The sequence below is a fragment of the Leptopilina heterotoma genome, unplaced genomic scaffold (assembly GCF_015476425.1).
Source record: "Leptopilina heterotoma isolate Lh14 unplaced genomic scaffold, ASM1547642v1 Lhet_31, whole genome shotgun sequence".
In the NCBI taxonomy this organism is placed as follows: domain Eukaryota; kingdom Metazoa; phylum Arthropoda; class Insecta; order Hymenoptera; family Figitidae; genus Leptopilina; species Leptopilina heterotoma.
Window position 1 is genome coordinate 949337 of NW_025111011.1, and position 25233 is coordinate 974569.

Below are 25233 nucleotides of genomic sequence, written 5' to 3' on the forward strand. Positions count from 1 at the left end.
AATTTTAAACACTCGTATTAGTGTTGGGTTTTTCGTTATTTAACCCTTTGAGGTACCCTTGGCGATTATTATCTACAATTTCTTTTTGCCACAGAAAAGTGTGTGATTATAATTTTGCGTTTTTTTGTAATAATTATAATAATATAACCTATAAATGCGGGTAAATTTTTTGCGGCCACTTAAAAGAGTTGTGACGCGGTGCCGCAAAGGGTTAAGAAAATTATTTACTTTTATTTTATTAATTTTTTTTTTTTATTTAAAAACTTTTTTTTTTAAACCGGTTGTGTCAAAAAAAGGGACAACTTCCACGATATGGAAATTTTGTTTCAGGATGGAAAATTCGAGTGCGCAACAAGATGCTGCAGGGTCAAAAGTCGACCCTTTTCTCACCCCCAATCTGGTTAAAGACAAGAAAGACATTTCGGATAAGAATAAAAAAAGTGATTTGAAAATAAAAAATAGCGCGACCAGTCTTTTAGTGCAAAATACAATTTTATTGCCAAGTAGTGTTGTTCGTGTTAAACAATCGTACAATAATGATGGAGTTGAAAAATTAAATGTACAATCGACATCGTCTGGCAGTGCAACCGGTAAGTAAAGAGAAATTTCTTTTTTTAGAAAAAAAATATAAAATTAAAAAAAATATTCTCTTAACAATAATATTTGTTTTGTTTTTTATTTTTTTTTTGAATACTGATTGGTAAATTAAATATTTTATGCAAATCAATAGGCTTATACTATAAGTTCCCCTTTATAGTCCAGAGGTTAATAATGTGCCAATTATTGCCCTAGGGCGACAATATGTACTTTATTATCCTAGGGCAATAATGATCACTTTATAGACAAGCTGGGCTATATGGAGATACCGTATTATTATTTTGTTATAATAACACTCGGAGATGATGAAATTGGGTATTTTATACATAATTATTATTATAAATAATTTATAGTATTTTTATTAATATATTTTATAATATAGTAATTAATACTATTATGTGTGAATGAAGTAAATTTTGAAATTTTAATCTACTTATTATTAGTTATTATTATTAATACTAAAAATATGATTAATAATAATAATTGTTTTAATAGATACTAAAACTAAATAATGAATATATAATTATTGCTATAGTGATACTTAATTTTCTTATAAGTAATACAAATACTATAATAATAATAATAATAATAATAATAATAATAATAATAATAATAATAATAATAATAATAATAATAATAATAATAATAATAATAATAATAATTACAATTGACATTAATAATAGTGGTAATAAATTACTGTTCCAAGTAGACGAGAATTAGGAATTCATCAAATTTGATTACACGACAATTACATTGGTTTCTATTATTACCCAAATCGTCTGCAAATTCATTACTGTTTAATTTCCTGAATAATTGTTCATTACGGTTGCACGCTCTTATTAGCAATCAAATATTACGTGTAATATTTAGTGATTCATAAAGAATTAATTTTTATTCGAAATTTTTTCTGCAAATTAGAATTTAATTGCTTTCTTCTATTTAAATTTTTCAATATACATAGTTCAATTTTTCTTATTATATTAAATTTATAAATCTTTGCTCTTAAAATAAAATTATTCTTGAATGATCAAAGCTTGGATTTTGCTAATAAGAAGGAAAGCGTTTTTTTCTTTTTTAATATATAAATTTGCAGATGGTAATTACTTTGTGTTTCTCATTTTAGTGCTGTTTTTAATAATTCGTTTTTTGTAATTTCTTTTTTTCTTCTGCTGAGTGCTGAATATTCATTTGTGAAAAGTTGTTTATTTTTAATTACGACAAAAGCATTGAAGCTAAAGAGACAAAATAATTACGTTGCAGAATATTTTGCAACATTTTTATGGATCAAGTAGTTTTTTATCAATTTTGTTTATTATAATAATATAATAATTGATTATTGGTTTAGTTTATTTTAATAATAATATTAATAATAATAGTTTTACTATTGGGTAAATAAATAAACATAATAATAAATGAAAAAATTATTATAATGATCAGTAAAAATATAATTAGTAATTAAAAAACAGAAGTGTAGGCCTCGGATATTATGATTTTCTTGACTTTTTTCGACTAATTTCAATAAATGCAATTTTTTTCGACTTATTTTTAAAAAATTGCGTATTTTCCGACTTTTCTTCCAAATATTACAACAAAATACCACATTTTTAATATAGAATCCAACTTATTTTGACTTTTTAGATAAAATAAATATATTAAAATATAATGCGAAAAATAATTGTAGACAAGTCTTTCAAAAATTATTTTTCAATAATTTTTTTAAGAGAATTAAATTTTTAAATTAAACGTATGATTAAAACAGTATTGAATTATTGAAATTTTGTAAAAGTTACTTAAAAATAATTATTTTTAAATAATAAAAGTTCACTTTCAAAAATTTTAATAAAATATTTGAAAATAAACTTCTTAAAGAATTTTAATTGCAAATTTTGAAAATAATTGAATTCTCAGAAATTTTAATGTAAAATCTTCAAGTGTAAATTTATAAATGAAAATTAATGGAAATTAGCTTTTAAAAATTAGATTAAATTATTTTTGAAAAAAGTTATTCTTTGAATTTTTTTATTCTAATTTTTTAAAATGCAATTATTTTCAATATCTTCAATTAAATAATATTTCCGAAAATTTAAATACATACATACAAAAAATATTGAAATTAAAATTTTTTAGAATTATTTTTAATATTTTGGAGAAAATAATCATGTTTAATTTTTAATATTATAGTTCTCCAAAAAGTTAATTAATTTTTTTTTTAATATACAAAAATTCTTTTAAGAAATTCAGTTAATTTCGAAAAATTACATTACAATATTTTTAAAAAACTAATTTTTAGAATTGTTTTATTATTAAATTTTTTAAGATTCAATTATCTTCGAACAAAGTAAATTTAAGTTTCTTAAAATTTACTTTTTTAGACTTATTAAAGTTTTGGATGAATCATGTTCATATTTATAATTAAAATTCTTCAAAAATTTAATTATTTTAAAAATATTTTACCAAATATTCAATTATTTGGAAATTTTTCAATTGTACATAATATTCAATTTTAAAAGAGTTGCGTTTACTATTTTCATAAATAATTAAACTTCAAACGGTTTCAATTTAAAATTTTATATAAAATTTCAATGTTGAATGAATTTAATTAGAAATTTTAATGAACTTAGATTTTTGAAAAATTTTAATAATTCAAAATCTTCTAAAATTAGTTGAATTTGTCAATATGTATTTAATTAATTATTAAAAATTATGGATTTATAGAAGAATTTCAGTTAAAAACACTAAAAAAAGTAAATTTTTGAAAAGTTAGAAAGGATTACAGAAATTGAATTATTTTCAAAAGTAATAAAATTCTTATCACAAAATTCAATTATTTATTTTTATTTATTCAAAAATACACACACAATTATGTTCCAAATTTACAAAAAAATCTCGATAAAATCCCGATTATTATGTTTATAAATAAAAAAATTCTTCAAAATTCAATTATTTTCAAAATTTTTAATAAAATTACCCAAAAGAATTCAATTATTTAAAAACAATTTTAATAAAAATTGTACGCAAACATTTAATTATTTTCAAAAATAATCAAAACTTAACATAAATTTAAATATTTACAATTTTTTTATGAGTTTCATCTCAATAATTAAATTATTTTCATAAATAACAAAACTCGTTGCAAAATTTCAATTTTTTTGATACAATTTTAATCGAATTCCTTGAAAAATGTAATTATTCTAAAAAATTTTTTTAATATTCGTCAAAAGAATTCAATTATTTAAAAATTTTCTATTAAAAATTGATTTAAAAATGAATTTTAGTTTAAACTTTAGATAATAATAGAATAAGAAAATAATTTTGAACAAGTCATAGTAACAATATTCTTATAATATAAAATAATTATTTTAACACTCGATCCTCTTTAATTATTATAAAACATAAAGAAATCGATCACTCCGAGTCTTCGACTCGGAGCAATCAATTTCTTCATGTTTTATAACAATACTTTTATAAGTTGTTTTATTTAAAAAAGGTTTGAATTTGAATGTTTTGAAGAATTTAAATTTCTACGGAAATATAATAATAATAATTAAGTATTTAAAATATTTAAAAAAGAAATTATTGTTTTCAAATAACTTTACAATTAAAAATATTCGAATAAATAAATTTAACAGAACATTTTTTTTTGAATAAAATTTTTTCCTTTATTTTTAAAAAACTTTGAATTTTATTAAAACAATTGAAATTAAGAAATAGAATTGATGCAAATTATTTTCTTATGAAAATTTAGAATTTTCTTCTATAATATTAAGAGACGGGAGTATCTAATGTTTTTCCTCCCAAAAGAAAAAAATAAGTTTGTAAACAATATTGTTATTGAAAAATGAAAATTATGCATAAAATATTTCCTACTTCTTAATCAAAATTTTTTAACAATTAACAATTTTCTAGTATTTTTTATAAATAAAAAGGAGAATAATTTGCATACCTAATAATTTAGATCAGTAAAACTAAATTTGTTATAGATGAAAGCATATACACTGTAAAAAATTTAGGGAGTTAAGGGCATTTGAAACTTGATGACGTCACACATGCTTTGCACAAACTGAAACGTCATCAAGGTTCAAATGCCCTTAACGGACTTGGGAGTTGGGAGTGAAATTTTTCGAGTTAAAAATCAACTCCAAAAGAGAGTTAATTTCTAACTCCCTTCATTCAACACCCGCGCAAGTTATTTTTTCCTTGGGGAGTTAGCATTTGGGTGTGAAATTTTAACTCTCTTTATTTAACTCCCCTGGCATTAACTCCCCAATGGGTGCGACTTTTATAGACCCCCCAGGGGAGTTAAAATTTAACTCCCTTTTTTTACAGTGTATAACAAACAAAACGTGAATATTTTTTATTTGTTAATCATACTTTTTTTAAATTTTCTAATTTGTAATATTATTTAATTATAAATAATGAAAAAATACCTGCATATTTTCGATTTGTCAAACAATATTTTTTAAAGAAAAAAAAAGCAAAAGCATACACAGAAACTAACTTCAAACTGCGGACAGAGTAAGTGAAAGAATACGGAGATGAATATATAGTTAATTAAATATTTATTATCAAATTTTAGTAATAATTAAGTATTTTTATCAAATTAAATATTTATTATTAAATAATATTTGTATGAAATGATTTTTATTTAAAACAATGTAGTATTTTTTTCTTCAAACACAAAAATTAGTGGTTCGAATAGAATTTATTCTGCATTAAAATAAATCCTCTAAGTCTTAATTAGCTATCAAAATAACTAATTTTGATTAATTAATATTAATAATTTTATAAAATGTTTTTCTTTTAAATAGTTTTCTCTTGTTGTATTTGATATAAAAATGTATTTGTCACAATTTGTTTCATGTTTTAAAAGCGAGAAAAAAAAAAAACTATTGCCTTAGGTTATATATGACTTTTGTTGTCCTGTGTATATAACTTTACATCGTTGAATCGAATTAAAAAGCGAGAAGTATTGTTATAAATATAGTAGCATAACATGTCATGTATAATACAATATGAAAACACAAACTATGTTCAAGAAACTTCTCTCATGTCATATTAGTAGTCTGTATGAAGTAAGTTCTCCATTAAAGTTTGAGGTCCGGAATTCGATACCGCTATAGAGGATGACAAAGTTTAGATGGTCCAAGGAAGAGGGAAGAGGGGGATTTATACAAAATGAGTGACTTTGAAAGAGAGGGGTGGTGGCTTTAAAGCTCTCACATAACTATAGTGGAGAAAAGCGCGCGAACAGGGTGACCTGGTGCTCGTCGGAGCGATGCCGCTACTATATTGATCTATCTCTGCCTCAGAGAGTTGTGTGGTATTAAACCAGCGCAGTTTCTTGCGATCCTTCAACGCGTCATCAGTGTTCCATCTCATATATATATATATAGAACATATTTATTCGATTTTCCGAATTAGAAAAAAAATTTTTTTTTGCAAATTTTGAAAATTGGAAATTTTTTTTTTTTTAATTTAGAAAAATATTCCCGCTGATGATAAATTATAAACAGGAGGGAAATTTGAATGATGTATACTATCTCGTAACGTGTATGTACCACAAACGAAAGCACGTGTGTCGTATGCACGATGTTCTAAAACGAGCATGCCCTCTCACCTAATTCGCACCCGCCCACGAAAAGCTTTAATCATTTATCTTTCCTGACTTTCTCAAATGCCTTTTCTATATATACATATATATTTTATATGTGTCATTTAGGAGAATTTTCCGGAACTTCGTTACACGTTTCTAATTCGAGTTCTTGTTTAAGTAATGAGTTTTCCGAAAGAGTGATCAGTACTAATTGAAGTTGTTAGTTCTGGTGTCTTCTGTTAATGTCTTTTCTTCGAATTTCATTCTTTTTTCTTCTTCTTTTTTTTGTTCTACAATTTTTTTTTTCTATATTTGTGAAAATAAATTATTCACGCTTTTGGAAATTGTTTTTTTAGATGTAAAATTTTTTTCTTTTCAAATATTTTTAAAATCATTTTAATGATTAATTTTTGCTTCTATGCATTTTATTTTTGCAATTAAATTACATTATATTCTTAAGAAATATTTTTTCACTCTCTAAATGTTATTTTCGTGAAAAATTACTTCAAAGTAATTAAATTTTGTCAGTTGAATTTTCTAAAACTTATTTACTAATTTTTTATTTTCTAAAAATTTTTTTTCTAATAAAGGTTAATTTCTAAAAAAAACTTGTTTCTAATGAATGTGATTTTCTAATTTTCTTTCTTCTAATAAATGTCATTTTCTAAAAATTTCTTTTTCTAATAAAGGTAATTTTCAAAAATTTTGTTTAACAATATTCAATTTTTGTAATGACGATCAATTGATACATGATTAAAAAATAAAATTTACGAAAATTTTTTAATTCTTTGAAAAAAAACTTGAGATTTCCTTAAAAAATTTTAATAAACAATAGAAATTATAGGAATTTTTTTCCTAAAGATAATTTAAAATTTTCTAAAAAAGTGTTTTATAAATAAATTAATTTTCGAAATTTTACTAAAAAAAATGATGCAAATTATTATTTTTTTTTTCAAAAAAGAAGAGAATTTTGTTAACAAATTGTGATAAGAAATACCTAGTAATTTTATAAAAATTTTTCTTCTTTTTCAAAAAGAAACTTATAATTTTGTAAACAGAATTTATTGTGATTGAGAAACAGAAAATATGCAAAATAGTTTCTATTTCTTAATCTTAGTTTTTAACAATTTTTTAACTTTCATCAAAATTATGGAATTTTATAAATTTCAGGAAAATAAATATTAGAAATCATAACTTTTTAGAAAAACTTTTTTTAGAAATCAAAACTTGTTAGAAAAAATTTTTTTAGAAAAAAGATTTCATTAGAAATCGATTTTTTTAGACAAAAAGTATTAGAAAACATTTTTTAGAAAAAGTGCTCACCTACCAAATAAATATTAACAAAAATAGTAAATAGAAATAATAACAAATAAATAATATTAATACAATAAATAAATAACTAATAAAAATGATAGAAAATAATTATAAATTAGTAGTAAAAAATAAAAAGTTTTTTTTAATAATAATTAGTAAAAATATAAATAAAAATAAAAAAGTTAATAGTAAAATTATTAAAAATACAATTAATAATTAGTAAAAAAAATTAACTAGTAGATAATATTAAAATGTAATTATAATATTTACAAAAGAATATAAATAATAATTTTAAAAAATGAAATAGAAAAATCTTTAATGAAATAAGTAACAAATGAGAAAAGTAGTAAAAAAATATAAAGTTATTGTCATAATTAGCAAAAATCTAAATATTAATAAAAAAGTTGAAAATAAATTAAAACTATGAAAAATAATGAAAAATTCTGGGAAAATTCAAAATAAAAAAGGTAATAGTATGATTAGTAAAAATACAATCAGTAATTAGTTTAAAAAATTGTAATTTTAATTTTTAATGCACCCGCAAATCAATGTGAATTTAAATAATTTATTTTTGCATTTTGTTTGAAAATTTATTACCTATTTTTTTTAATAATAATTAGATGTTTAATGAAGAAGGTGTAAAATAAATTGGACAATTAAAACGACGAGATACGATTTAATAACTTTATGATAGGATGAGAAGGGAAATATGCCCTGCTCGAGGGGTTGCAAGTGAAGGAGAAAACTCATTACTTAAACGTTTGTCATAATTATTACAAGTTATCAAAAATTAATTTTTTTTTTATTTATACTTTCATTTTCATTAAAATTAAAAGAAAATTATTTTTTTACATTTTTAAGGAGCTAATAAGAATTTTAAATTTAGAATAAAATTTCATTGATATTTCTCCTCCAGGATAATATACTTATTGTAATAATTATAATTTCTAAATAATAATATGAATTTTAAAATAAAATTGGAAAAAACATTTTTGAAAATCAATCTTAAAAATTGATTGAAGATTTTTTTTACCAAAAAAAAAGAAAATATAAATTTGAAGATATTGAAAATTATTGAAGAATTTACAAAAGAGAATTTGTAAAATTCAATCATAAAAATTGATTAAAGTATTTTTAAAAAAAAAAAAGAAAAAAAGAAAAAAAATGAGAAAAGAAATTTGATGAAAACTGGAATTGTCCTGATATTAAAAAAAAACTTGATTGTCAGGTATGAGATGGAAAGAAATCGCACTTAATTTCCTGAATTGCGAGTTTTATTCTTCGATTTCCGGATGCCTTTTATTTTTTCATTCACCGCTGATGAAAAAAGGGAACTAAAACACGACAATGTCCTTCCGTTTGAAAAATGGACTCGATAATAATTACTCGGTTTCTATGAGACAATGCCTCGATGTTGTGGGGCACCTTTGGCTTCCACCATGGACCACCGCGATGGCTCTCCACAAAACCTCGGCCTCCAGATTGAGGACGGTCAGTAATTAGAGTAATTGACAATTAGTCGATTCATCGTAAATTCCTATTATTTTCTCTCTCTCTCTCTCTCTCTCTCTCTCTCTCTCTCCTTCCTTATGTCTTTGACCAATTTATTTGAAACAGTTTTCAAACACCATTCTTTTTATTATCTCACTTTTATTACATTTGTTCTGGACAATTAAGTCATCGATAGAGTGAGTGAGTGCAATTTTACGATTGGTCATCTTTTTTACTATTTTTTTTTTTTATTTCTTTCGGATTGAAATTGAGTAATTATTTTTTTTACTACGTGGATAAAAAAATATAAAGTGACTTTTAGTCTTTACAGAGTAAAAACTGTAAAATTTGAAATTTCCGCGAGGCAAATTTTGTTATTAAAAATGTCAATATTTTACAGTAAATGCATTTGCAAACCTATTTTTCGAAAATTTGTCAGTGTAAATAATTTTTGAAAAATTGTTCTCTAGTTGAATTTTTATAATATTTTCACAATTTGTGTTGTAATTGAAATACAATTGAAATTGAGTAAGAATAATTATTCTTTTCGAATAATGTTAAATAGGGAAAAATTTAATAATATTTATTAAATAAATTGATAATTAACTGTATTAATCTTCATATTTATTCATTCATTCTTGTTCGCAGTTTGAAAGTTAGTTTTTGTGTATGATTTTGTTTTTTTTTTCTTTAAAAATTATTGTTTGACAAATCAAAAATATGCAGGTATTTTTTCATGATTCATAATAAATAAATATTAGAAATTAAAAATTTAAAAAAAAATGATGATTAACAAATGAAATAAATACCCATTTTGTTTATTATATATGCATTTTTTCTATAACAAATTTCGTTTGACTGATCTAAATTATGCAAATTTTTTTCTTGTTTATTTATAAAAAATAGAAAATTGTCAAAAAAATTATGATTAAGAATTAGGAGTAAATAAATTTTATGCATAATTTTTATTTCTCAATAACAATATTGTTCGCAAACTCATTCTTTTATTTTGGAAAAAAACATTACATATATTCCCGTTTCTTAATATTTTTGTAGAAAATTTTCAATTTTTATAAGGAAATAATTTACTTTATTTCTATTTCTTAATTACACTTGTCTTAATAAAATTCAATGTTTTTTAAAACTAAAGGAAAAAAATGTTTATAAATTCTATTTGTCAATTACAATTCTTAATTAAAAATGAAAATTTTTGAATTTTTAGAAAATAAAGGAAAAGAATTTACTCAAAAAAATGTTCTGTTACATTTATTTACAAATTTCTTTAATTGCAAAATTATTTAAAAACATCAATAACTTCTTTTTTAAATAAATATTTAATTATTATTATTTTTTCCGTAGGAAATAAGATTTTCAAAAATTTAAAATTCAAACCTTTTTGAATTTAAATAACTTTAAAAATATTGCTAAAAAATATGAAGATATCGATTGCTCCGAGTCGAAGACTCGGAGTGATCGATTTCTACTTGTTTTATAATAATTAAAAATGTTCGAAAGATAAAATAATTATTTTATATTATAAGAATATTGTTATTGTAACTTCTTCAAAATTATTTTCAATTTAATTATTATCTAAAATTTTAACTAAAATATATTTTTATATCAATTTTCATTAGAAAATTCTACTAGAATTCAATTTTATTTAAATACAAAATTTACAAAAGTAAATTATTTATTGAATAATTGAATGTTTCTTAAAATTTAATTCTTATCAAGAATTTTATTACCAAATTTTTAAATAATTGAATTCTTTTGACGAATTTTTATAAAATTTTTAAGAATAGTTACATTTTTCAAGGAATTTGCTTAAAATATTGTATTAAAAATAATTGAAATTCTGCGATGAGTTTTATTATTTATGATAATAAAAATAATAATTTAATTATTAAGAAGAAACTTATAATAAAATTTGTAAATAATTGAATTCCTGTGAAATTTTTATTATTTATGAAAATAGAGATATTGAAAATTATTGAAATGAGGAAAATTTTTGAAAATAATAATTGAATTTTGAAGAAGAATTTTTTTATTTATAAAAATAATTATTGGGATTTTGTCGAGATTTGTTTGAAAATTTTGAAAATAATTGAATTTTGTGATAAGAATTTTATTGCTTTTGAAAATAATTGAATTTCTTATAAGAAAATAAATAATAACAATTTTATCAATAAAAAAAGAATAATAATTTAATAATAAAAATAAATAACTCTTATAAACAAAAATTTACTTTGGAAATAGTAAATTTTACTCGCTAAACGTGGTAAAAATTGAGTCAATTTAGAGTATAGTAAAAATTACTTTTCAATTATTGAAATAAGAAAAATATCAAATATTTAAATGAAGAAAAGTCAAATATTAAATTTAAAAAAGTAGAACTATTGAAATAAAACAAAAAGTTGAATACTTAATTGGAACAAAAAGTTCAATATTGAAATGAAACAAAATGCTAAATATTGAAATGAAGCAGAAGTAAAATTCTTGATTTAAACAAAAGTTGAAAGCTTTAATTAAACATAAGTTAATGAAAGGAGAAAAATAAAGAAGAAAATTTAATTGTGGAAATAGAATTTTAAAACAATCTGAAAATGAAGATTTAAAAATAAACGAAAAAACAATAATTGAATATGACGATAATAAAGAGAAAAAGAGCAATTATAGAAGAAATGATAATAAAAAAAATAAAAATAATAATATCAATATTAATAATAAAAATAACAGAAAAAAAATATTGTCAATACTATTAATAAGAAAAGTAATAAAAATAAAAATGTCAAAAAGAAAATTTCATCAATCGCAGGAGAAGAATTGCGAACCCTCGGGGCATTTGGAGAAAAATAGGACATCATGAATTATTGACAATTTGCATCATCCTTTTTACATATACACAGATTTCATTCAAGGGTCTTGTTATTAGAAAAATGTAGATTTCGAATAGAAACTGAAAGAGTCAATAAGAATATTTTTTCGACCCCCTAAGGGCAGATTGCGTTCTACTTTTCTGTATTTTTGCACATCACTGGAGAATTTATATTTGTGTCTAAGAATAATGTACTTCGTGATATGTTTCATAAATGGAGGAACGAAAACAATTCAAGAAAAGTGGAATTTGAAAAAAACCATATAAATTTATTTTTTTTTTATTATTCCAAAAACCAACTTTTTTAAATTTCAAAAATATAATTTAGATTTTTAGTTCTTTACAAAATTAATGTACTTCTTTTCACATTATTCTTAATAGTTATTAATAAAATTCGAAATTAGTGACATAAAAAAAACATTTTTTATATTATCTAAAAATATAAATATGAATATGAAATAAGAAATAAAAAATTCTATTTTATCAAGAAAGTATTGTTGCGATATTAAAATAATTATTCATGATATTATCAAGAAAATAATTCTTGATATTATCGAAGAAATAAGTTCATGGTATTATTCGAGGAAATTTGAAAGAAAAAAATTCTTATTTTAAATTCTTATTATCGAGAATAATAATAAAAAGGATAATAATAATAATAATTATTATTATAATTATAGTAGTAAACTAAACTAATTAATTAATTATTATTATTATTATTTTATTTTTATTTTTATAGTAGTAAAAAAGACATAAATTCAGTTTGTTTTTTATTATAAAAATATAATTTAAAAACTGTTTTAACAAGAAGGAAATATTAATAATAATAATTATAATAAGAATTGTAATATAATTATTTGTATTAGGGTATTTTTTATTATATATATTATTACATAATACAGTATTTATTAATAATTGTTATTATTATTATTAATTTTTCTACTAATAATAGAAAAAAATTATTCCGTTTATTTTTTAAAATAAAATAAATAAAATAATATAAAAATGCTAATAATAATCAATTGAGATTAAAGAGAATAATGGTTTAGACTACATAAGCCGTTGGTCTATAATGTTTTCTATAGATAATAGTAAAAATCAATAATTCATCATCTCTCAGCGAGTAATTTATTTTTAGCCGCGCGAAGACGTTTTGATGAAAATTGTTTTTATTCTCATAGGAAATCCACGAAATAAAACTGTCCTGGGTCCCGGTTTCAGTCTCATGGATTGGATTAGATTGGGATCAACGGGAATTGACTTGACTGGCGTCGGCGGTATTCCTCAAGTTATTACAATGGCCGAATTAGCAAAACACAATAAGGAGAACGACGCGTGGATTGCAATAAGAGGTGTTTATAAATTATAACAAAAAAATTGAAAAAAAAAATTAAAGAGAAAATAATTATTTTCTTTCAATATTTATTGAAACAAAAATTGTTTGTATTTTTTTTTCGTACTTTCTGTATGTACTACAGTTGAACCAACTTTCTTGGGACGAAACCATGTTTAATAAGGTTTGACTGTAATTAATTTTATTTAATATTTTGTAAATAATAAATTTTTGAATTAATAAATTAAAATATTAAAGTTTTCAATTAAGAAATTAAAAAACAATTGAACATTTTTTCAATCGAAAAATTTAATAATTTATTACAGTCGAACCTAATTAAATGAAGTTTGGTCTCAAGAAAGGGAGTTTAACTGTAGCGTATATGCAGAAAATACGAAAAAAAATTAAATTATTCTTCAATATTTATTGAAAGAATTGCGAGTTTTCGTATTTTCTCTCTATGATACAGTAAAACCTTCTTTCTTGGGATCAAAACCTCGTAACAGGGTTTGACTGTAATGAACTTTGATTTATTTTTAAATAAAATAATTTTTAATTGTATTTTAACTTAATTAAACTTTTTTAAATAAAATTCAAAGTTTTTCAAAAATAAAGCAAAAAAAAAAAAAAAAATTATAAATTCTATTTGTCAATTACAAAGTTTAATTGGAAAGGGAAATTTTTAAATTTTTAGAAAAAAAGGAAAAAAATTTACTCAAAAATGTTCTGTTACATTTATTTACGAATTTCTTTAATTGCAAAATTATTCAAAAACAGCACTAACATCTTTTTTAAATAAATATTTAATTATAATAATTTTTTCCATTTTATATTATAAGAATATTGTTATTGTAACTTCTTAAAAATTATTTTCATATTCAATTATTATCTAGAATTTTAACTAAAATACATTTTTAAATCAATTTTTATTAGAAAATTCTACGAGAATTTAATTATTAAAATACAAAAGTAAATTATTTATTAAATAATTGAATGTTTCTTAAAATTTAATTCTTATAAAGAATTTTATTACCCAATTTTTAAATAATTGAATTCCTTTGACGAATTTTTATAAAATTTTTAAGAATAGGGTAGAGTGGGGTAAAAAAGCCATGGTGTAAAAAAGCCATTTGAGTTTTATTTAAAAACTATTAAGCCGATTTATCAGCTGTTTAGAATATAAATACTATTAGGTAATACGCAACTTTTGAATCTAGTTTGAATGTTGTACCTAGATTAATATTGTTTTTATTGTAATTTTAATTTTTTGTTGCTTTTTTGAAAACATTTTGGTGAACTTTTCAAACATATTACAGTCTGATTAAGTGAACGAATAATAAAAATAAATGTTTGTACATAAGGAGAAAAGCATACCGAAAACGTATACAATGTTAATTTTTGGAAATTGAACTGAATTAACAATTTATTTTTGCTTTTTTTAATAACTAGTCTTGGGTGTAAAAAAGCCAGGGCAAAAAATCCATTGAATATTTTGTGAAATTCACTTGTTTTCTATTTAAACTAACCTTCTTATTTTACAAAATTTCTCGTGTTTATTTAATAAAATAAATTAAACACGACGAAAAAGTAGTTCAAAGTGCATTAAAAAAATAAACAATGAATAAACGGTTGCAACGAAATATGTTATCTGTGGTGAAACTTAAAGAGAACTTCTAAAAAAGGTACGAAAAATTGGCAGTGCAAATCGAAAACAGGTAAACTCTATATAATTTTCAATTTTGCTTGCTAAAAACTCTTTCATAATTATTAAAATATTTTTCAAATAAGACTATTTGTCATATAAATAAAGGAAAACTATAAAAATACCTAAATTGATAACATGTTTTGCTAAAATCGTAGGGTGGCTTTTTCACCCCACCAGGTGGTGCAAAAAAGCCACTTACAGTGCTTCCGTAAAACTCTTATAACTTAGTCCTTTCATGAGATAAAAAATATTTCCGTCAAGAATTTTCAAGCTTAATAACTAAACTTTCAATAACAATTGGAAATTTGAGAAAAAAATTTTAAATACAGATTTTACAGCATCAAAAGTAAAAATGTGGCTTTTTTACCCCACTCTACCCTAATAAATTGTATTTTTTAAGAAATTCGATTAAAATATTGTATTAAAAATAATTGAAATTCTGGATGAGTTTTATTATTTATTTTTTATTAGTTTTTTTTGTATTAGAAATTTTTATTAAAATTTCTATTAATTTTTATTAGAAAATTCTACGAGAATTTAATTATTAAAATGCAAAAGTAAATTATTTATTGAATATTTGAATGTTTCTTAAAATTTAATTCTTATAAAGAATTTTATTACCAAATTTTTAAATAATTGAATTCTTTTGACGAATTTTTATAAAATTTTTAAGAATAGTTACATTTTTCAAGGAAATCGATAAAAATTGTATTAAAAATAGTTGAAATTCTCGATGAGTTTTATTATTTATGATTTATTTTTTATTAGAATTTTTTTTTATTTTTATTAGAAATTTTTATTAATTTTTATTAGAAAATTCTACAAGAATTCAATTATTCAAATACAAAATTAAATTATTTATTGAATAATTGAATGTTTCTTAGAATTTAATTCTTATAAATAATTTTATTATCAAATTTTAAAATAATTGAATTCTTTTGACAAATTTTTATAAAATTTTTAAGAATACTTACATTTTTCAAGGAATTTGATAAAAATTGTATTAAAAATAATTGAAATTCTGCAATGAGTTTTATTATTTATGAATGTAATTTAATTATTGAGAAGAAACTTATAAAAAAAAAATTGTGAATATTTGAATTCCTGTGAAATTTTTATTATTTATGATAATAGAGATATTGAAAATTTTTATTAACAATTATTGAATTTTGTAGAAGAATTTTTTTATTTATAAAAATAATAATTGGGATTTTGTCGTAATTTTTTTTTTTGTAAATTTTGAACATAATTTAATTTTGTGATAATAATTTTATTACTTTTGAAAATAATTTGAAAATATTAATCAAAATTTATTACAGTCAAATCTAATTAAATAAAGTTTGGTCTTAAGAAAGGGGGTTTAACTGTATCGTATATGCAGAAAATACGAAAAAAAATTAACAGAAAATTTTAGATATTCTTCAATATTTATTGAAAGAATTGCGAGTTTTCGTAATTTCTCTCTATGCTACAGTTAAACCTCTTTTCTTGGGATCAAAACCTCGTAACAGGGTTTGACTGCAATGAACTTTGATTTATTTTTAAATAACATAATTTTTAATTATTTATTTATTATTTATTTATTTATTCAATTATATTTTAACTTCCATTTTAATTTTCAAGTTTTAACTTTATTATTAATTTTATTTTTAATTTTTATCTTGAAATTTAACTTTAATTTTTTATTTTAATTTTCTAATTTATTTTTAACTTTAATTTCTATTTTTATTTCAATTTTAATTGTAATTATAATATTAATGTCGATTATCATAGTTAATTTTCTCCTTATTTCACAGGAGTGGTGTTTAATGTGACGCAATATATGAAATTTCATCCTGGAGGTATTGAGGAATTAATGAAGGGCGTGGGAAAAGATGCGACAAAAATTTTCGATAACGTAAGCCATTAATGTCTATTTAATTTTTCATGTAGTAAAAAATTTACCATTCAATTGGTAATTGTTTTCATGTATACTCGTAGATTTTTAAATTGTAGGTCCACGCATGGGTTAATTATCAAAGTATTCTGCAAAAATGCGTTGTCGGAAGGCTCACACGATCCAATTCCATTTCGGAACATTCTCTAACACTAGACAACTTTGTTCTTCCAACAATCAAAACTGATCTTCCAAGTAAACTAATATTTCTTATAACATTCTATTTTTTTGTTTTCTACATTTATTTTCTTACAGATAATATTGAGGTACTTTTTTTGTCTATTTATAATTCTCAATTATTAGTAGTAAAAATATTAACAATATAAAAATTATTTTTTGTATTCACTTAAACCTCAGTTATTGAGACACTCACGTTTCCCTTTAATTGAGGTTCAATATTTTAATGTGGAATAATAATAATATTATTAATTAATTAATAATAATTAATAATAATAGTGATAATAACAATAACAAATAATTAATAAATAATGTAAAAATTATTTTTTGTATACACTTAAACCTCAGTTATTGAGACACTCACGTTTCCCTTTAATTGAGGTTCAATATTTTAATGTGGAATAATAATTATATTATTAATTAATTAATAATAATTAATAATAATAGTGTTAGTTACAATAACAAATAATTAATAAATAATGTAAAAATTATTTTTTGTATACACTTAAACCTCAGTTATTGAGACACTCACGTTTCCCTTTAATTGAGGTTCAATATTTTAATGTGGAATAATAATTATATTATTAATTAATTAATAATAATTAATAATAATAGTGTTAGTTACAATAACAAATAATTAATAAATCATTTAAAAATTATTTTTTGTATACACTTAAACCTCAGTTATTGAGACACTCACGTTTTCCTTTAATTGAGGTTCAATATTATAATGTGGAATAATAATTATATTATTAATAATAATAGTAATAGTAACAGTAACAATAATAACGAGAATAATAATTAGCAAACAATATAAACATTTTTTTTTTTTGCAATTCACTTAAACCTCAGTTATTGAGACAGTAAATATAATTTAAATTGAAATTTTAGATAAACCGAGAGATGAGTCTGCTTCGAGTTCCAGTTCAATTCCAAATGTACGAATGAATTGGAAACAAACCACAAACACCATAAAATTTTTTTATCAATCAGTGATTAATTATCCAGCGGCTAATTATCAATTAACAAGAATAGACGATTCAAAAATTGAGATAGCATTTAGTTTTGGAAATTTTGAAAAAGACGTCGTTAGTCATGAATTTCAATTAGCCGGAGAAGTTAAATGGCCTCCACAATGGACGAAAAATCACGAAACAATGGAGGTAATTGATATTAATATAGAATTTTTTTTATATTTATGATAATAGTGATATTTTTTTTTTTTTTTTTTGATGCAGAGAAATGTTTTCAATTTTTTCTCTTCTTAGTTAATTTGCACGGAGAATCTAATTATCGTTTGTTTCCTTTGTCTTGATAATAATTGTTCTAGTAATCAAAGACATTTTTTGTTTAAAAAATTTATGCATTGTTTATTTATTTATGATAATTATTTTGTTTTCTAGAAAGCAGTGTTATTTTTTTTCTTTTTTTTTAGTTAATTTCCCCTTATTGTAGAATCTAAATAGCATCAGCTTTTTGTTCTAGTGATCAAAGAAAATTTAGTATAAAATAGTTTTAAAAAATGTAAACAGTTTTGAATTTTTTGATTAAATTCGGAAAACCGCTTTTTTGTAATCAAACTTTTCCGTAATGTTTATTTTATTTTATTTATATTACAAGGAAAAAGTAAATAATTTTCCCCTAAAATTGTGATGGAGTTGTTTAGTTATTATTGTCTTTTATTTCAGGTGAATTTCATATTTACGAAAAAGACTGGAGCTCTATGGAAAACCTTTGGAACAAGAACCACTGAATTTAAGGAAAAATTTAAAGAGAGATTATACAAAGATTACGAAGTCATTAGCAATACTTTACTTTGCAAAGTGGTTCATCTAATGGTTCTAAGAGCAAAAGACTATTTGGAGCTTGTTCCGATTGGTCGACATTTAGAAGCTAAAAAAAGTGTTTTAGGTAGATTTTCTTCTCTTTTTAAAGAAAAATATTTCCAACTCGAGAATGATTTTTATTTATTATTTATTATAAATTATTTTTTAAATAAATTTTATTTTTAATTGAAAAATAAATATATTTTTCTAATTAATTATTAAATATTTTTTTTTTATTATTTTATTTGATTGATTATATTATTTTTATTACTGTCGACTCTCAAGGGACATAGAAAAATTCAATTTATCGAAAGTTTCTTATTATCCAGAATTGATTGTATTACATTCACTCTTATTCAATGACTTTCAATAATCTACTATTTTAATAAAATTTTCCAAAATAAATTAATTAATTTTAAAAAAATCAGTTGATAAAATTCTAAGCAAACATTAAATTATTTTCATAAATAATAAAAATTTCATGGGAACTCAACTATTTACAAATTTTTTAAAAATTTCTTGACAATAATTCAATTATTTTCATAAATAATAATATTCTTTGCAGGAATTTAATTATTTATTCTAAAAAAACAGTAAAACCCATCGCAGAATTTCAATTATTTTTAATTCAATATTTTAATCGAATTTCTCGAAAAATGTTTTTTCTTTTAAAAATTTTATTAAAATTCGACGAAAGAATTCAATTATTTAAAAATTTTTTAATAAAATTCTTTATGAGAATTTAATTTTAAGAAACATTCAATTATTCAATAAATTATTTATTTTTGTAGTTACATAATTAATTCTAGTAGAATTTTGCGGAATTTTGTAATAAAAAATTGATTTAAAAATTAATTTTAGTTATAATTTTGGATAATAATTGAATATTAAACGCATTATAGCATGAATTTTCAAAAATAATTGAAATTCTGTGAAGAATTTTATTATTTATGAGAGTAATTGAATTCTTGCAACAAATTTTTATTACATTTTTTTCAGATAGGTAATTGAAGTCCTATTAAGAATTGTATTATTTATGAAAATAATTGAATTCCTGCAATGAATTTTATTACATTTTTTGTAAATAGTTGAATTTTTTTGAGAAATTTTATTAAAATATTAGATTTTGAAAATATTTGAATTTGAACAAAAAATTTCATTATTTATAAAATGTAATTGAATTCTTGCAAAAAATTTTGAAAATAATTACATTTTTCGAGGAATTTATTTTAAACTTCATTAAAAATAATTGAAATTCTGCGATGAGTTTTATTATTTATAAAAATAATTGAAATTCTATGAAAAATTTTATTATTTATGAAAATAATTGAATTCTTACAAAGAATTCTATTACACTTTTTTAAATAACTTAATTCATGTGAAAAGTTTTATTACTAACTTGTAAAAATAATTTAAATCTAGAGAACGATTTTATTAAAAATTTAGTAAATAATTTAATTTCTGATTGAAAAATATTATGAAAATTTAAATTATTATAAAACATAAAGATATCAAACAAAGATATTGATATCTTATAATGTTTTATAATAATATTCTTAAAAGTTATTGAATTTCATGAAGGTTTGAATTGGAAATTTTTTGATAATCTTATTTCCTATGGAATAATAATAATGATTAAATATTTACTTTAAAAAAGAAGCTATTGATTTTTTCGTATAATTTTACAATTAAAGAAATTTTTAAATAAATGTAATATAATAATTTTTTGAGTATCTAATAATTTTTTAGAATAAATCAGAATATTCTTATGTATCAGGAAAGAATTCAAAATTTTGCCTGGAAATTAGGGAAAAGTCAGGGAAAAACAAAATTAATGTTTTGTGGCAATTCTCATAATTTTTATTAAAATCCAAATAGTATTTTGCTTCAAAATCAGAGATTATTGATTCGAATAGAATTTATTTGATTCGAATTATTTATTTATTGTATTTTATTCATTTATTTTTTAATATGTATTTTTTTATTTTCACAGTTTTCTTGAAAGCATCAAATTGTATCGAAATGATATAAAAATTTTGATTAAATTATGATTTGATTCACTTTTTGATATCAATTCGTTGCAATTTGATATTTTGAAATTAAAAATAATAATTAATAAAAAAATAATTAAAAATAAAGAAATAAATAAAATTCAAAATTTTGAATTTTATTTATTTCTTTATTTTTGTTCAGTTAAATGGGACAATTAGTAATAATAGTGGGGTAATAAGTAACAAGATTTCAAATTATAATTTAGGATGTTTATTAATAACATTAAAATAATTGAAAAAATAAATAAACATTTTTATTGTTCGGTCTTTGTGAATCAAAAATTTACAAGAACTGTCCTTATTATAAAAATCAGAAAACAAAAACGTCTTTAATGAACTTATGATAATTATAATAATAATGATAATGAACATCTAAAATTTAAATTCTTGTTACTTATTTTACCCCATTGTTACTAATTGACCCATTTTTACTGTATTTTTTTATTTTATCTATCTTTTTGTTTTATTTTGAAATAAAATAGTCAAGTAGGCTATTATTTGATTAGAATAAATGTTTTTCCACTGCGTGGAGAGATAATATTCTTTTTTTTTTTTTTTTTATTTGAACCAAAAAACACAGCCAAAGATTTTTTTTTGTAAAAATTGTTTTTTTTTCTTTTTAGGAACTGAAGTTTCTAGAATGTACACACCTGTCCCTCCGTGCCTTCATCCCGATGATATGGCGCCCAATTACACGTCCGATTGTATATGTCTTATGGTAAAAAATTATCCAGAAGGGGCACTCACTCCGTCCATGACTGCTTTACAGCCAGGGCAAACATTGAGTTTGAGCAGTGGACTAGGCACCTTCACTGTTGAATCCTTTGACATCTATTCGACAATTCACATGTTGGCTGCGGGTACTGGTTTAACTGCAATGCTTGGAATTATCCAAAGAGCACTTTGCAGACGCAATGTGTAAGTTATTTCCAATTTCTTTTCTTTTATTTATTTACTAGCCACACTATCCGCGCGGGAATGTTGTATGGAACTGCTTATTTTAAACAATTTAAAAAATTTTAAAGAAATAATTATTATTACCTAACAAAGAGATTTAACTAACTAAAATTCAAATAATTTCACTCAATGGTCTCAATTTAAATAGAATTTACATTACTAGACTTAAACTATGGATAGAACAATTCCAATTAGTATCTGGGTCATCTTTTGCATTGCTTATTTTATAAACCCATTTTAATTTAAATACATTTTTAAGAAATAATAATTATTACACACTGAAAAAAGTTTTACTTGAAATAGCGATAAGTTTCTCTAGAATAACGAAAGTATTAATTGAAGCACTGAAAAATTTCGCTACTAAAGTGAAATCTGTAGTTTATCCAGCTAAATATTTTTTGCCGTGCATAACGAAAAAAGAATTAAATTAACATCAGATTTTCTAAATTAAAAAAAAAAACGAATTCAAATAGAAATTAATCATTTTAAAACTTAACCAAATTCACCCCAGAAATCACTGAATTCGATAATTTAGAAGAAAGTCAGACAAAAGCAGGGTTCCTACAGAATCTGGAAATCATATAGAAATCATGGAAATGGTATGGAATTTTTAAAAGGCTTCTGGAAATCAGGGAAATCATGGAAAAAGCCTGAAATTTTTAAAAGTTTCTAAATTTTTCAGTTTTTCATTTTTTCTCTTGAATAGAAATTCAAGCTAAATCTCATAAAAGAGAGGAAAAAATGTTGAATTTTAAGAAATTCGGATTTTTGAATTTTTGATAATTTTCGATAATTTTAGATTTTTTACCAAAGAGTCGAGGCTATTAAATAAGTAAAGTATTTTCCAAGAGCACAAAAATAATGAAGCTAAATCTTATAAAAGAGAGGAAAAAATGTTGAATTTTAAAAAAATCGGTTTTTCGAATTTTTTATAAATTTTGATAATTTTAGAATTTTTACCAAAGGGTGGAGACTATTAAATAAGTAAAATGTTTTTAAAGAGCCCAAAAATATTGAAATTAGATTTAAAATTCCACTGGAATTTCGTAAAAATTTGACCTGGAAATCATCGAAAAGGTATATAGAATTTTAAATTCGGATTTCTGTAGGAATCCTGAAAAGGAAGTTCTATTTTGAATTTCTAAAATTTAATGTCAAATTTAACGCATTAGAAACGAATTACAAGTGAATCCGATAAATTTTGTTAAAATGCTATTACTGCTGTTAAACTTTCATGTTGTACAAAGAAAATTGAATATCGCAAAAATTGTTACATATTTTATACTTTTATTTTCCAAATAATTTAAAAATTAAAAATAATTTTGATAACGAAACTTTTAATTATTCTAAAAATTAAAAAAATAATTATTCATTTAGCTTTTTAAATAAAGAATTTCGTATCTTTCGAATCTAACATAATTGCAAAATATTAAATTAATTGAAAATGATAAAGTTAAACATGAACTTTTAATTCTAATTTCTTTGGAAAACAAAAAATCTGTAGTAAAAATACTAATTATAACTTGCATTAATTATTTAATTACAAGATGTAATATAATATAATGAAGCATCAAATTAAAAAAAATTCTAAATTTGTTTTTAGAAACAACGAAAAAAAATGCCAGGCGAATTTTAGGCGTACCATAGCCCCAAAATTTTAATTCTATACATTGGTTGTTTAATTGAATTTTTAACTTTATAATTATCATTTACTCGGCAGGTATGTGTCCATAATTTAATGTTAACATTATTTAAATATAGAGAAAAGATATTTGATGTAATATATTTTTAATTGAAAAAATTGACAATATATTTTCATTGATTAGTTGAATATTCTGTGAATCACGTATTAATTTAAAACATAAAAAAATGTTAAAAGTTTATAAAATTAACATTATATTAAACAATATTTTTATGTAATAAAAATTATAAGAAATAAAAATTGTATTAAATGACTATTTTGTAAAATATACTTTGATAATTTAAATTTATGTTGTAGTCTTTAATAATATAGAAATTATTTTTAATAATAATTATATCTGTCAAAAATTATTGAAAATAAATATTATATTTTTAATAATTACAGTATTTAGAGTTTTGCAAGTTAAAAAATTATTAAAAAGTTAAAAAACTAAATATTCTGTAATTAAGCAATTTATGAAAATAAAATTCAATTGAATGTTATATCAAATAACTTTTTTTTAATAATATAGAAATAATGTTAACATTAAATTATATAATACATTTAATTAAATTATAAAAAAGTATTTACCTTCAGAATGAATGATAGTTGAAAAGTTAAAAATTGAATTAAACACATAATAATATAAAACATAACCATTGAAACACATCAGAACACATTAAAAAGTTTGACATTAAAAAATATAAAAAATGCCAATACTTAACCCACAAAATTTAATTTTCAAAACAAACAAATGAATGAAGATAATTTGCTAACGGAAAGGAAACTTACGATTATTATAATGTATTTTTTTTAAGTATTCATTTTTATTTTGCAACCTACTCTCTAAAAAAACTTTTCCCCTTTTAAATTAGTAGAATATTACTAATTTTTAGTAAAATTTTACTAATGTTTTAGTAGAATTCCACTAATTGAAAGTCACTTATTTCACTAAATGAATTAGTGAAACTGTTTTATCGACTATTAATAAAACAGTTCTACTAATTGTTAGTAGAATTCTACTAAGCAATCAGTAAAATCTACTAATAATAAATTAGTAAAATTTCACTGTTTGTTAGTAAAATTATTACTAAATCATTTAGTGGAAGACTTTTCGTCATTTCATTAGTAACTTTCTATTAATTCAGATTTAGATAGTATATTTTTGTAGAGTTTTCGATAAATTTAAAAAAAATGTTAAACTGTTACCAACTCTAATTGGTAGTTGGTAACAGTTTTTTATACTTTTTCATATTATTGCATTAATATTATATTTTAAAAAATTTTTAATTCTTTTTTTATTAATTTTACACGGAAAAAATCCTTAGTTGATAAAAAACTGTTAATCTTTTACCAACTCCAATTGGATTTGGTAACAGTTTTTTTTATACTTTTTAATTTTATTTCCTTATTATTATAGTTTTTAATTTTAAATTTTTTTAATTAATTTTACACGGAAAAAATCCTTAGCTGATAAAAAACTGTTAAACAGTTACCAATTCCAATTGGAGTTGGTAACACATATTTTTATACTTTTTAATATTTCCCTAATATTACATTTTTTAAAATTTTTAATTCTTTTTTTATTAATTTTACACGGAAAGAAATCCTTAGCTGATAAAAAACTGTTAATCCTTTATCAACTCCAATTGGATTTGGTAACAGTTTTTTATACTTTTTAATTTTATTTCCTTATT

At 21.2% G+C, this 25233-nt stretch overlaps 1 protein-coding gene across 1 annotated transcript in view; it reads left to right on the forward strand.

The window, feature by feature from the left end:
* Window positions 1-25233, forward strand: part of LOC122504653 (cytochrome b5 reductase 4) — a 31214-nt gene that overhangs the window by 2432 nt on the left and 3549 nt on the right. The window contains exons 2-8 of the mRNA XM_043615847.1: window positions 331-590; window positions 13052-13222; window positions 16705-16805; window positions 16904-17039; window positions 17913-18184; window positions 18710-18932; window positions 21522-21816. Coding sequence (XP_043471782.1) covers window positions 332-590; window positions 13052-13222; window positions 16705-16805; window positions 16904-17039; window positions 17913-18184; window positions 18710-18932; window positions 21522-21816 — 1457 coding nt within the window. The 5' untranslated portion in view covers window position 331. The remainder of the gene's footprint in view (window positions 1-330; window positions 591-13051; window positions 13223-16704; window positions 16806-16903; window positions 17040-17912; window positions 18185-18709; window positions 18933-21521; window positions 21817-25233) is intronic.